The sequence below is a fragment of the Hylobates moloch genome, unplaced genomic scaffold (genome assembly GCF_009828535.3).
Source record: "Hylobates moloch isolate HMO894 unplaced genomic scaffold, HMol_V3 SCAFFOLD_12, whole genome shotgun sequence".
Classification (NCBI taxonomy): domain Eukaryota; kingdom Metazoa; phylum Chordata; class Mammalia; order Primates; family Hylobatidae; genus Hylobates; species Hylobates moloch.
This window is the reverse complement of record NW_026652287.1, coordinates 38,599,473-38,611,389: the sequence shown is the minus strand read 5'-3', so window position 1 is coordinate 38,611,389 and position 11,917 is coordinate 38,599,473. Positions and strand designations below refer to the sequence as shown.

The following is an 11,917-nucleotide window of genomic DNA, read 5'->3' as shown; positions in this document are numbered from 1 at the left end:
GTCGGGAGATCGAGACCACAGTGAAACCCCGTGTCTATTAAAAATACAAAAAAAAAATTAGCCGGGCGTGGTGGCGGGCGCCTGTAGTCCCAGCTACTCGGAGAGGCTGAGGCAGGAGAATGGCGTGAACCCGGGAGGCGGAGCTTGCAGTGAGCCGAGATTGCGCCACTGCACTCCAGCCTGGGCGACAGAGCAAGACTCCGTCTCAAAAAAATAAATAAATAAAATAAATAAATAAATAAATAAATAAAATAAATGCAAATTTTAGAAAGGCCATGGCCTGTGTCTTAACAACTCCTAGGTATGAAGCATTTTCAATGTGCTCTGCCCTTGAACACGATGTTGAATCTTCCTAACAACCCTCAGAGGGAGGTCCTAGGAGTCAGATTGCAGATTACACAACACCCAATAGATTCCCACAGGAATGCTGGGAGGATGCAATGAAATGCCAGTTGAAAGGAGTTAAAGCTTTTTACAGACAATAAGTGATCTATAAACTTCAGGTGGGGTTATCATCACCCTCTCCTGCTGTGAAGATCCCAGGGAGTAAAGAGGACTCCCAAGGCCGGGCGCCGTGGCTCACGCCTGTAATCCCAGCACTTTGAGAGGCCGAAGTGGGCGGATCACCTGAGGTCGGGAGTTCGAGACCAGCCTGACCAACATGGAGAAACCCCCGTCTCTACTAAAAATACAAAATTGCCGGGCGTGGTGGCTTACGCCTGTAATCCCAGCACTTTGGGAGGCCGAGGCGGGTGGATCACGAGGTCAGGAGATCAAGGCTATACTGGCCAACATGGTGAGACCCCATCTCTACTAAAGTATAAAAAATTAGCCGGGCGTGGTGGCATGAGCCTGTAGTCCCAGCTACTCAGGAGGTTGAGGCAGGAGAATTGCTTGAGCCCGGGAGGCGAAGGTTGCAGTGAGCCAAGATTGCGCCACTGTGCTCCAGCCTGGGCGACAGAGCAAGACTCCGTCTCAAAAAAAAAAAAAAAATACAAAATTAGCCAGGCATGGTGGCGCATGCCTGTAATCCCAGCGACTCGGGAGGCTGAGGCAGGAGCATCGCTTGAACTCGGGAGGCGGAGTTTGCAGTGAGCCGAGATTGCGTTATTGCCCTCCAGCCTGGGCAACAAGAGCGAAACTCCATCTCAAAAAAAAAAAAAAATCAGGCCAGGCGCGGTGGCTCACGCCTGTAATCCCAGCAGTTTGGGAGGCCGAGGTGGGCGGATCACGAGGTCAGGAGATCGAGACCATCCTGGCTAACACAGTGAAACCCCGTTTCTACTAAAAATACAAAAAATTAGCCGGGCGTGTTGGCGGGCACCTGTAGTCCCAGCTACTCGGGAAGCTGAGGCAGGAGAATGGCGTGAATCCAGAAGGCGGAGCTTGCAGTGAGCCAGATCGTGCCACTGCACTCCAACCTGGGGGACACAGCAAGACTCCGTCTCAAAAAAAAAAAAAAAAAAGCCTCCCAATATCACTTCCCTAGACTACTCGATCATCGATCTCCCATCAATCATCGCTGACTAGTTATCTCCCCAGTCCCTTCTTGTAAGTCACAGAAGAAAGGTATATTTTCCCAGCCACTTGTGCAGAGAGGGGAGGCTAGATACCCAAGTTCTGGCCAGTGGGAAGTATCCAGAAGTTATACAAGCAAAATGCCCAATAAATATTAGCTATTAGGATTTACTGTAGGCACGCAATAAGCCGGGCACTGTCCTAAGACCTTCCGTGTACCGTATTAACTTTCTTTTTTTTTCTTCTTGAGACAGAGTTTCCCTCTGTCGCCCAGGCAGTGGCACGATCTCCGCTCACTGCAACTTCTGCCTCCCAGCCTTAAGTGATTCTCGTACCTCAGGCTCCCGAGTAACTAGGATTACAGATGCGTGTCCCCACGCCTGGCTAATTTTTTTGTATTTTTAGTAGAGACGGGGTTTCACCATGTTGGCCAGGCTGGTTTTGAACTCCTGACCTCAAGTGATCCACCCATCTCAGCCTCCCAAAGTGCTGTTCCCATTTTATAGATGAGGAAACTGAAGCAGAGAGGGAAAATCACTTGCCTAAAATCACATAGACAGGGAATGGTCAATGCTGGATTTAAATGCATGTCATCTGGCTCCAAAGAGTGACTAGAGGGTGCCCCACCCCAAACAGAATGCCCCACACCTGCCTCTGGCAGCAGACCGACCTTCCAACCCCACCCACCCCCAGCCTCCTCTCCCACCACCTACCACATGATCCAGGAGACCAGAACCATGGTGGCCTCATTGAAGGAGTTGAAGAAGCGGATAAGCAGCTCCCCCTCAGGCCCCACCTTCCGCAGCGCCACACCAAAGATGATGGCAAACACTACCAAGCCCAGGATGTTCATCCCCTCCACCTCCTGCCCCACGGGCACCTGTGGGCAAGGAACAGATCGGGGTGGAAGGGACACTCAGTCTACCTGCACAGTCACTGAGGGCCTGTCCTGGGCACCACTGGGACCCAGCAGAGACAAGGCAGCCCTCAGACCCCTTCCTCCCAAGGCTCCCAGTACAGGTCCAGGGGAAATGTATTAGTCGTCAGGGATGGCCCAGAGTAGGTGGGGCTGGAATAAGGGAGCCCAGGGGAGTGTGGGAACCAAGAGAGGGCAGTGCCAGCTTGGGGAGTAGGGGGCAGTCGGGGGGACTTCCTGGAGGAAGGAGCATCTGAGCTGAGACCTGGAGGACAAGAGGAGTGAACCAGGTAAAGAAGGGTGGTAGAAGGATCTACAGAGAGGAAGCAGAATGTGCAACAGCCTAGAAATGAGTGCAACTTGGGCATTCAAAGAAGAGCCATAATCCACTGTGGCTAGAGTAGAATGATCTGGGCAGGGTCACTAGTTAAGGATGGGCAGCCAGGCGGGCTGGCAGGGGTTTGACCTCACAGGGACCCCTTGGTCATAGACTGTAGCAAGGAGAGTGGACTTTCTCCTGAAGGCACTGAGGCACATGGCAGGGCTCTGGGTACTGCAGAGATAGGGTCACATTTGTGTTTTGAAAAGATCCTAGGGCAGAGCACAGTGGCTCACGCCTGTAATCACAGCATTTTCGGAGGCTGAGACGGGCGGATCACCTGAGGTGGGGAGTTCGAGACCACCCTGACCAACATGGAGAAACCCCACCTCTACTAAAAATACAAAATTAGCCGGGCATGGTGGCACATGCCTGTAATCCCAGCTACTCAGGAGGCTGAGGCAGGAGAATAATCACTTGAACCAGGGAGGCGGAGGTTGCAGTGAACCGAGATCGCGCCATTGCATTCCAGCCTGGACAACAAGTACAAAATTCTGTCTCAAAAAAAAAAAAAAAGAAAGAAAGAAAAGAAAAGATCCTCGGGGCCAGGAGCAGTGCCTCGCGCCTGTAATCCCAGCACTTCGCAAGGCGGCCGAGGTGGGCAGATCACGTGAGCCCAAGAGTGCAAGACCAGCCTGGGCAACATGGCAAAACTCAGTTTCTATAAAAGATACTGAAATTAGCCAGGTGTGTTAGAGTCGCAGCTACTGGGAAGGCTGAGGTGAGAAGGATCACTCGAGCCCAGGAGGTCGAGACTGCAGTGAGCTGTGATCGTGCCACCGTACTCCAGTCTGAATGATGGAGAGAGATCTTGTCTCAGAAAAACAACAACAACAAAAACCTCTGGCTGGCTGCCAGTTTGAGCAGGTCGAGGGTGGATGGAAGGGGGCAGGGAGAGGGCAGCATGGAATGGGGTTGGGGGGTGAGGGATAAAAGGAGAAAGGAAGAGCCTGGATGCCTGGGGCAGGAAAAGAGGGGACAAAGTAGAGACCTATCCAGAAGGCAGAAAAGACAGAAATTGGGGAAGGACTGCAGAGTGTCAATCAAATTCCACAGCAAAGACTGAGGCAGAAATAAAACCAAAAAATTACAGCAATGGGCAAAGAGGTAGAGCCCCCCACTGCCTCCCACTGCTCTCACCTTCACCCTGGTTCCGGTGATATTCCTCTCTTCATAGGTGGTAGAGTACTGCAGGTGGGGTTGGGAAGAGTCAGTGTCCATCGTTACCAGGGCCTCCCAACCCCATGCCAAGATAACAATGCTCAAAGCCTGCCCTTCCACATCCTTTCAATGTGATCTCATTTCATCTGCTGGCAACCCCATGAGGCAGGATGATCAATACCCCCATTTTCCAGAGGTAGAAAACCAAGGCTCAGAGAGGTAAACGCATTTGCCCAGTCACATAGCTAGAATTAAAACTCACAGGGGGCTCTGAGCCCGTATTCTCATTGCACATGCATTTTTCTAGGCACTAACCAAAATCAGGTAGCAAGGGCTCCCCCTGGCTGGCATCCCTCCCTGTCCACCCCCATCCCCTCAGGACACCCCTGAGGACTCACTGAGCGAAAGGCTGCTGACACCAGGTTGGAAGGGAAGATATTTCTGCAGAGACAGACACACAGAGGGTTATTAGATACCATAGTGGGAGGGCAGCATTGTCTGAGAGGCTGGGTTGGCGTTTTAAGGCAGCGAGTGGAAGCTTTGGGGCCCCGTCTGCACCCAAACGCAGCCCCTATTCATGCCTCAGCCCGGCAGGGTTGGAACTAGGCTTGCACCCCTTTGCAGGACGTGGGGAGTCAGCCTCCTTCAGCCCCAAGAGGCTGGCGTGCTAGCCCTGAGGCATTGTGGGTTCGGGGTGAGGAATGCTGGCCTCCCATGGCAGGCCAGGGCAGGACGCCCTGGGCCTCAGCTCCACCCTATGCAGCAAACTTAATACCCTGGACAGCTTGCATCAGCCACTTCCTCCTGGAGGGCCGGCCCGGCGGCTCTGAGAGTATGGGGGAGGATCTGGGTGTGTTGGGAGGCGGTGACGGGGAGGGAGACAAGGGACGGCTTCATATCTCATGAATATGCATCTGTGTTTACACGGCTACTCTTACTCTTGTGTGACAGTGTCTGCCTTGAGATGAAAATAGCTAAGGCCAAGGCGCCGTGGCTCTTGCTGGAATCCCAGCACTTTGGGAGGCCAAGGCAGACAGATCGCTTGAGCCAGGAGTTGAAGACCAGCCTGGGCAACATGACGAAACTGTGTCTCTACAAAAAATACAAAAATTAGCCAGGCGTGGTGGCGCGTGCCTGTAGTTCCAGCTACTCTGGAGGCTAAGTTGGGAGGATCACTCGAGCCCGAGGAGGTTGAGGCTGCAGTGAGCCAAGATCACGCCACTGCATTCCAGCCTGGGACCGAGTGAGACTCTCTCAAAAACTATATATAGCAGCTAAGCCATCTACAGCGCCTACCGTGTGGCAGGCAGGCATTTTGGCCTGTGCTTTACACAAATTAACCCATTTCATCCTCACGACAGCCTTGGGGATAATCACTATTACCCCATTTTATAGAAAAGGAAGCTGAGGCCCAGAAGGGTAAAGAAAATTGCCCAGCTGGGAAATGGCAGAGCTGGGATTTGAACCCAGCCAGCTGGCTCCATAGCCCCAACCACTCCACATGCTCCCTCTCACCAATGACCGGTGTACAGCCAACGCCATGTGTCCATATACAATCTGTCAAATGTTAACGGTTTGGGTGCAGGTTAAGGTTCAGCAGTATAGGACAGTGTCCGTGGATGGCCAGCCATGCGTCACAGTACAGTAAAATAACGTCATGGTAGAGGAATGAGTTTGGCCGGGTGCGGTGGCTCACGCCAGTAATTCCAGCCCTTTGGGAGGCTGAGGTGGGCAGATAACTTGAGGTCAGGGGTTCGAGACCAGCCTGGCCAACATGGCGAAAACCCATCCTATTAAAAACACAAAAATTATCCAGGCGTGGTGGCACACCCCTTTAATCCCAGCTACTCGGAAGGCTGAGGCACGAGAATCACTTAAACCCAGGAGGCAGAGGTTGCAATGAGCCAAGATCACGCCACTGCACTCCAGCCTGAGCAACAGAGACTGTCTCAAAAAAAAAAAAAGCAGGAGTTTATTGGTGTGTGACCACATAGGTGTGTATGTGAGTGTGTATTGTGTGCTCTTGAGCCTGTGTTTAGATGTTGGCGTGGCTGGTGGCATCACTGAACGGCTGTGCTGCAGGGGTCTTAGTACACAGTGAGTGTGTGTATGACCGCTGGTATCTGGCCATGTGTTTGTCGAGATGTTACAGCCTCAGCTGAGTGTCTGCGCGCCTGTGTCCAGCTGTGTGTCATTTGGTTATAAGCCTGTGTGGCCGGCCAAGTGTGAGCTACAGCTGTTTTGGCACGCAGGGGAGGCCTGTGCTCATAAACAGCCTCGGAGTGGGTGTGCCTGCCTGAAGGTCCGCCTGTACCACTCATTCCCAGGCTGAGCCAGGACCCAGCTAATCTCCCCCCACCAGAAGGTGCTCCCAGGCTTCAACTCGGGACACCAAGCCTGCCCCAGTCTCCCATCTCAGCCTGCACTGACGCCCCAGAGGCTGGGGAACCCTGTTCCGTGACGCATCATTTCCTTCCCCCAACTTCCAGGAAGTCCCCAACCTGGAGACACTGAATCAGCAAGCCCTAAAGGCAAGGAGGCCTCTGCCCCCTGCCCTCCTCAAAGTGGGGGAGGCCATTCTTGGGGGTGCGGGGCAGAGGCCAGGAGAGGGAAAAGAATCTGCTCCCCTTTCTAACTGGTCCTCTTCTGGGCTGCCTGCTAGGGGGTGGCCCAGACAGAGGAGGAAACGGGAGGGAAAGGCAGGGGTGGCAGGGCTGATCTAAAAGATAAAGGGGAAGCGGCCAGACCCCAGCTGAAATGGGCAGGAAGCGGAGGCCAAAAACAGAGCCTGGTTCTGTCCGAGTGACACGTGGTGTGGGGGTGCCCCAGGGCTGGGAAGAGGGCCTGGTGGGGTTACTCAGATCTCAGATCCTCCAGGGGCTCCTTACCCAGGGATCCCAAACTCTCCCACCCTGGCCCCAAATTATATCTAGAAGCCCCATCTTGGGGCCCTTGACCACGCAAAGATTCCCCCCGCAAAAGTTCCTCCTGGGGTCCCCTCCCCTCAGTGTCTTTCTCCCCTAGGCAGACCCTCCTGTGTCTCCCCAAATCACTTTCTTCTCCCTCTATAAGACCCCACTTATGTACCCAGGCCCCCAAATTTAGAAATCCCCTTCCCCAGGAGACTAGACTCACATTCCCGAGAGCTGAAGCTCCCCTCAATATCCTGTCGAGTTTTCCTAAGATTCTAGAAGAAAGTCCCTGCTCTAGGGGCCCCAAAGCCCCGTCCTGTCCACGTGGCCACTCCCGCCATCCCTAACACTCTTCCCCACCTCCCGGGGAGCGGGATCTGACCTCGCAAGATCCAGGAACGAGTCGAGCACCTCCTTGCTGGGGGCATTTTCGGCATTGCCCGCGGCTCCCACCGAGGCGTTGATGGCGGCGGAGGCGACGCCTGGCTGCAGCGCCAGCGCCAAGCCCACTCCGAGCGCCGACGCCAGCAGTGTGGTGACCAGGAAAAAGAGCAGCGCCCAGGCGCCCAGGCGGCCGAGCGCGCCGGGGTCCAGGCTGGCGGCGCCGCCGATCAAGCTGCACACCACCAGCGGCAAGATGATCATCCGCAGCAGACGCAGCAGCAGCTCGCCCGGGAAGACGAAGGCGCTCAAGCGCTCCGGGCCCAACGCCAGCGCACCCCCGGCCCCCGACACCCCCAGCCCCAGCGCCACGCCGGCCACCACGGCCACCACTGTCAGCAGCACAAGCAGGTTGGCTCGAAGGCAGCGGCGCACCTGGTCCCGGGAACCGCAGTAGCCGCCTGCTGCCGCGCCTTGGTCCTCGATGGAGGCCAACGCCAGGCCCCCGTTGGCGGAGGGCTCCGCCGCTGCGAGCCCCTTGGAGTCTCCACGAGGAGGATCGGCCACCATGATGGGAAGCACCGGGGTTTCTTAGCGCCTGGAAGCTGGCTGGGAGCGCTTGGGCTCCTTCCCAGGACCCGACGTTCCTCGGACTGAGTTGAGTAACAGCACCTGGAGACTGGAACTTTGGAGGGCTCCTTAGAGTTGTGAGTTCACAACACTGAAGTTCCTTGGCTCTTGGAAGCTGGAGTGTTTAAATTCCCCAGGCTGGGCGCTGAGGCTTCTCTGCTCTGCCCCGTGTGCCAGATGTCCGAAAGCTGGGAGTTCGGAGCGCCTGGGTTCCTTGGCCTTAGGAGCTGGGAATACGAGAGTTTCTCTGGGTGGGACGTGGGGCCCTTGGCTCCAGGAGGTTGAGTGCCCCCAAATCGAGGAGGTCTGCAGGAGGCTAGGTTCTGGTGGCGCAGATCCCGCACGCCTAGATCCGGGAGGCGGGGACCCGGGGTTCCTGGGTCTTGGACACTGAGGGCTGGGATGCCAGAATCTAGGGGCCGGGAAGCGGAGCTCCGGAACCAGGGGACCCAGGCTGTTAGGTCCGGGAGGGTGGGATGCGGGCCCCTGTGTACGGAAGGCGGTGGTCTGGTGTCCGGGAGTAGCGGCTACCAGCCCAGAGAAAACCTCCCGGGCGTGCCGCGTGGCTCTGAGCCCGTTTAGCGGAAGCTGCCAGGGATAAGGGTAGGGGGCGGGGTTTGAGAAGGCGGGGACCGACCCGCGGGTCCCGATTGGCTGCAGAGCGTTCGGAGACTGGGCGAGTAGGGGCGGGGCTGATACCCGGGGTGGGGCCAGGTCCCCCATAGAAGGCCGAATAATAATGCCCATCTCCAGAAGCCGGGTCCAGAGACGACGGGGCGGGGCCAGGAAGGGGCGGGGCCTTGGGAGGGTGCCGTTTCCCGCCAAAGGAATTGGGTTGTGGGTTGGAGCCCTTAAACCACAGGGGTTCGTTCCCTGGTGCGAGGGTCGCTAGAAAGCTCCGGTGGTCCTCGGGTGATTCATTTGCAACTCAACTCAGCTTTGGAACTCCTCAGCCCTGAGTTTGGTCTTTAGTAGCCTCTGAGAACTTTAATTCCTCGAATATAAAGTGCAGGTGATCAAAGCTTTTGTCTCATATGATTGCTGTAAGGTTTAAATAAAATTGATGTATTTATTTAGGGAGCCGTGGCTCACGCCTGTAATCTCACCACTTTGGGAGGTGAAGCGGGCGGATCACTTGAGGTCAGGAGGTCGAAACCAGCCTGGCCAACATGGTGAAACCCATCTCTACTAAAAATACAAAAATTACCCGGTGTGGTGGCACGTGCCTGTAATCCCAGTTACTGGAAGCCTGAGGCAGGAGAATCGCTTGAACCCCAGAGGCAGAGGAAGTCATTCACCTTGAGGTCACACCTAGAGAGGATGACACGTGCATGCCCACCTCCCAAGCCCCTAACCGCACCCACTCTGCTGCCTCCCCAAATTCTCTGTTAGTGGCCGTTTGGGAGGTTAACAATGAAACATGATTCCTTACTCCACCTGACAGTGTTGAAATCCTTATTCCTTCCCCATCTCTAGCCTGTTCTGTGACATTTCAGGCTTTCACATTTGCTCAAAGATTGTAGTGGTAATGTCAGAAGCTTCCTCCTACAGCAGCTGTGAGGCCTCAGGTAATTTACAACCTCTATGAGGTTCGGTCTTCATATGTGTAAATGGGAATAATAATGTCATACCACCTTGAGTGTTGCAAGGGTTCAAATGAGATAATACGGCCGGGCGCAGTGGCTCACGCCTGTTATCCCACCACTTTGGGAGGTGAAGCGGGCAGATCACTTGAGGTCAGGAGTTCCAGATGAGCCTGGTCAACATGGCAAAACCCTGTCTCTACTGAAAATGCAAAAATTAGCTGGGTGTGGCAGCACATACCTGTAATCCCAGCTACTCAGGAGGCTGAGGCAGAAGAATTGCTTGAATCCAGGAGGCAGAGGTTGCGAAGAGCCGAGATCTCACCACTGCACTCCAGCCTGGGTGACAGAGCGAGACTCCACCTCAAAGAAAAAAAAGTTATTTATTTGTGCTTTAAAATTTTTTGTTCTTTCTCTCTTCTTTTGTTTCTAACAAAAATGCCCTTCAGAAAAAGTCAAATACTACTGCTATGATTGCTGTTATTGTTATTATTACTGAAGAACAAGCTGGATGCAGTGGCATGCACCTGTAGTCCCAGGTATTTGGGAGGCTAAAGCAGGAGGATCCCTTGAGGCCAGGAGTTCAAGGCTGCAGTGGGCTATGATCGTGCCCACGATTAGCCACTAGACTCCATCTGGGGCAACATAGTGAGAACTTGTCTTTAAAAACATGAAACTAGGCCAGGCACGGTGGCTCATGCCTGTAATCCCAGCACTTTGGGAGGCCAAAGTGGGCAGATCATGAGGTCAGGAGATGGAGACCATCCTGGCCAATATGGTGAAACTCCGTCTCTACTAAAAATACAAAAATTAGTTGGGCATGGTGGCGTGCACTTGTAGTCCCAGCTACTCAGGAGGCTGAGGCAGGAGAATCGCTTGAACCCGGGAGGCAGAGGTTGCAGTGAGCCAAGATCACACCTCTGCACTCTAGCCTAGTGACAGAGTGAGACTCCATCTCAAAATAAATAAATAAATACTTTAAAAAATTTTTCGGCTGGGCACGGTGGCTCACGCCTGTAATTCCAGCACTTTGGGAGGCTGAGGCGGGTAGATCACAAGGTCAGGAGATCGAGACCATCTTGGCTAACATGGTGAAACCCCGTCTCTACTAAAAATACAAAAATATTAGCCAGGCGTGGTGGCGGGTGCCTGTAGTCCCAGCTACTCGGGAGGCTGAGGCAGGAGAATGGTGTGAACCCGGGAGGCGGAGCTTGCAGTGAGCCGAGATCATGACACTGCACTCCAGCCTGGGCGACAGAGCAAGACTCTGTCTCAAAAAAAAAAAAAAAATTTCACAGTGGCTTACACCCTTAATCCCAGCACTTTGGGAGGCTAAGGTGGGAGGCTCACTTGAGCCCAGGAATTCGAGACCAGCCTGGGCAACATGGCGAGACCCGGTCTCTACAAAAAAATTAACAAATAAACTGAGTGTGGTGGTATGCACCAATAGTCCCAGCTACTTAGGAGGCTGAGGCGGGAGGGTCGCATGAGCCAGGAGGTCAAGGCTACAGTGAGCTGTAATCTCACCACTGCACTCCAGCTTAGGTGACAGAGCAAGACTCAGTCTAAAGGGAAAAAAGATTTAGGCTGGGAGTGGTGGCTCACGCCTGTAATCCCATCACTGTGGGAGGCTAAGGCAGGCGGATCACTTGAGATCAGGCGTTCAAGACCAGCCTGGCCAACATGTTGAAACCCCATCTCTACTAAAAATACAAAAACATGAAAATAGGCCAGGCACGGTGGCTCATGCCTGTAATCCCAGCACTTTGGGAGGCCAAAGTGGGCAGATCATGAGGTCAGGAGATGGAGACCATCCTGGCCAATATGGTGAAACCCTGTCTCTACTAAAAATACAAAAATTAGTTGGGCATGGTGGCAGGTGGCTGTAGTCCCAGCTACTTGGGAGGCTGAGGCAGGAGAATCGCTTGAACCCAGGATTCAGAGGTGCAGTGAGCCAAGATCACACCACTGCACTCCAGCCTGGTCAACAGAGCGAGACTCTGTATAAAAACAAAAACAAAAACAAAAAAAACCAAAAAATTCCTTGGCTGCTAGAGCTTGCATTCTAGTGCAGAGAGACAAGACAATAAACTTGGGCTTGGCCGGGTGCGGTGGCTCACGCCTGTAATCCCAGCAATTTGGGAGGCCGAAGCGGGTGGATCACTTGAGGTCAGGAGTTCAAAACCTGCCTGGCCGACATGGTGAAACCTCATCTCTACTAAAAATACTAAAAAATTAGCCGGGTGTGGTGGTGCACGCCTGTAATCCCAGATACTCGGGAGGCTGAGGCAGGAGAATCGCTTGAACCTGGGAGGCAGAAGTTGCAGTGAGCTGAGATCTCACCATTGCACTCCAGCCTGGGCAACAGAGCCAGACTCTGTATCACACAAACACACACACACACACACACACACACACACACACACACACACACACA

At 54.0% G+C, this 11,917-nt stretch overlaps 1 protein-coding gene across 1 annotated transcript; it reads right to left on the bottom strand.

The window, feature by feature from the left end:
- Positions 1-2,227: 2,227 nt before the first annotated feature.
- SLC1A5 (solute carrier family 1 member 5) lies at positions 2,228-8,467 on the bottom strand. The gene is made up of 4 exons (XM_032169370.2): positions 7,269-8,467; positions 4,373-4,415; positions 3,954-4,001; positions 2,228-2,398 (listed from the first exon to the last, which is right to left on the bottom strand). Exons 1-4 carry the CDS (start codon positions 7,835-7,837, stop codon positions 2,228-2,230), a joined length of 831 nt encoding a protein of 276 aa, XP_032025261.1. The 5' UTR covers positions 7,838-8,467.
- Between the last annotated feature and the right edge of the window lie 3,450 nt (positions 8,468-11,917).

Excerpts from the sequence above, each read along its gene's own strand:
- SLC1A5 (XM_032169370.2), bottom strand. The coding sequence starts at position 7,837 with ATGGTGGCCGATCCTCCTCGTGGAGACTCCAAGGGGCTCGCAGCGGCG. Across the intron at positions 4,002-4,372 it reads TGTCAGCAGCCTTTCGCTCA|TACTCTACCACCTATGAAGA; the intron begins GTGAGTCCTCAG and ends CCCCACCTGCAG. Across the intron at positions 2,399-3,953 it reads TCACCGGAACCAGGGTGAAG|GTGCCCGTGGGGCAGGAGGT; the intron begins GTGAGAGCAGTG and ends CCTTGCCCACAG.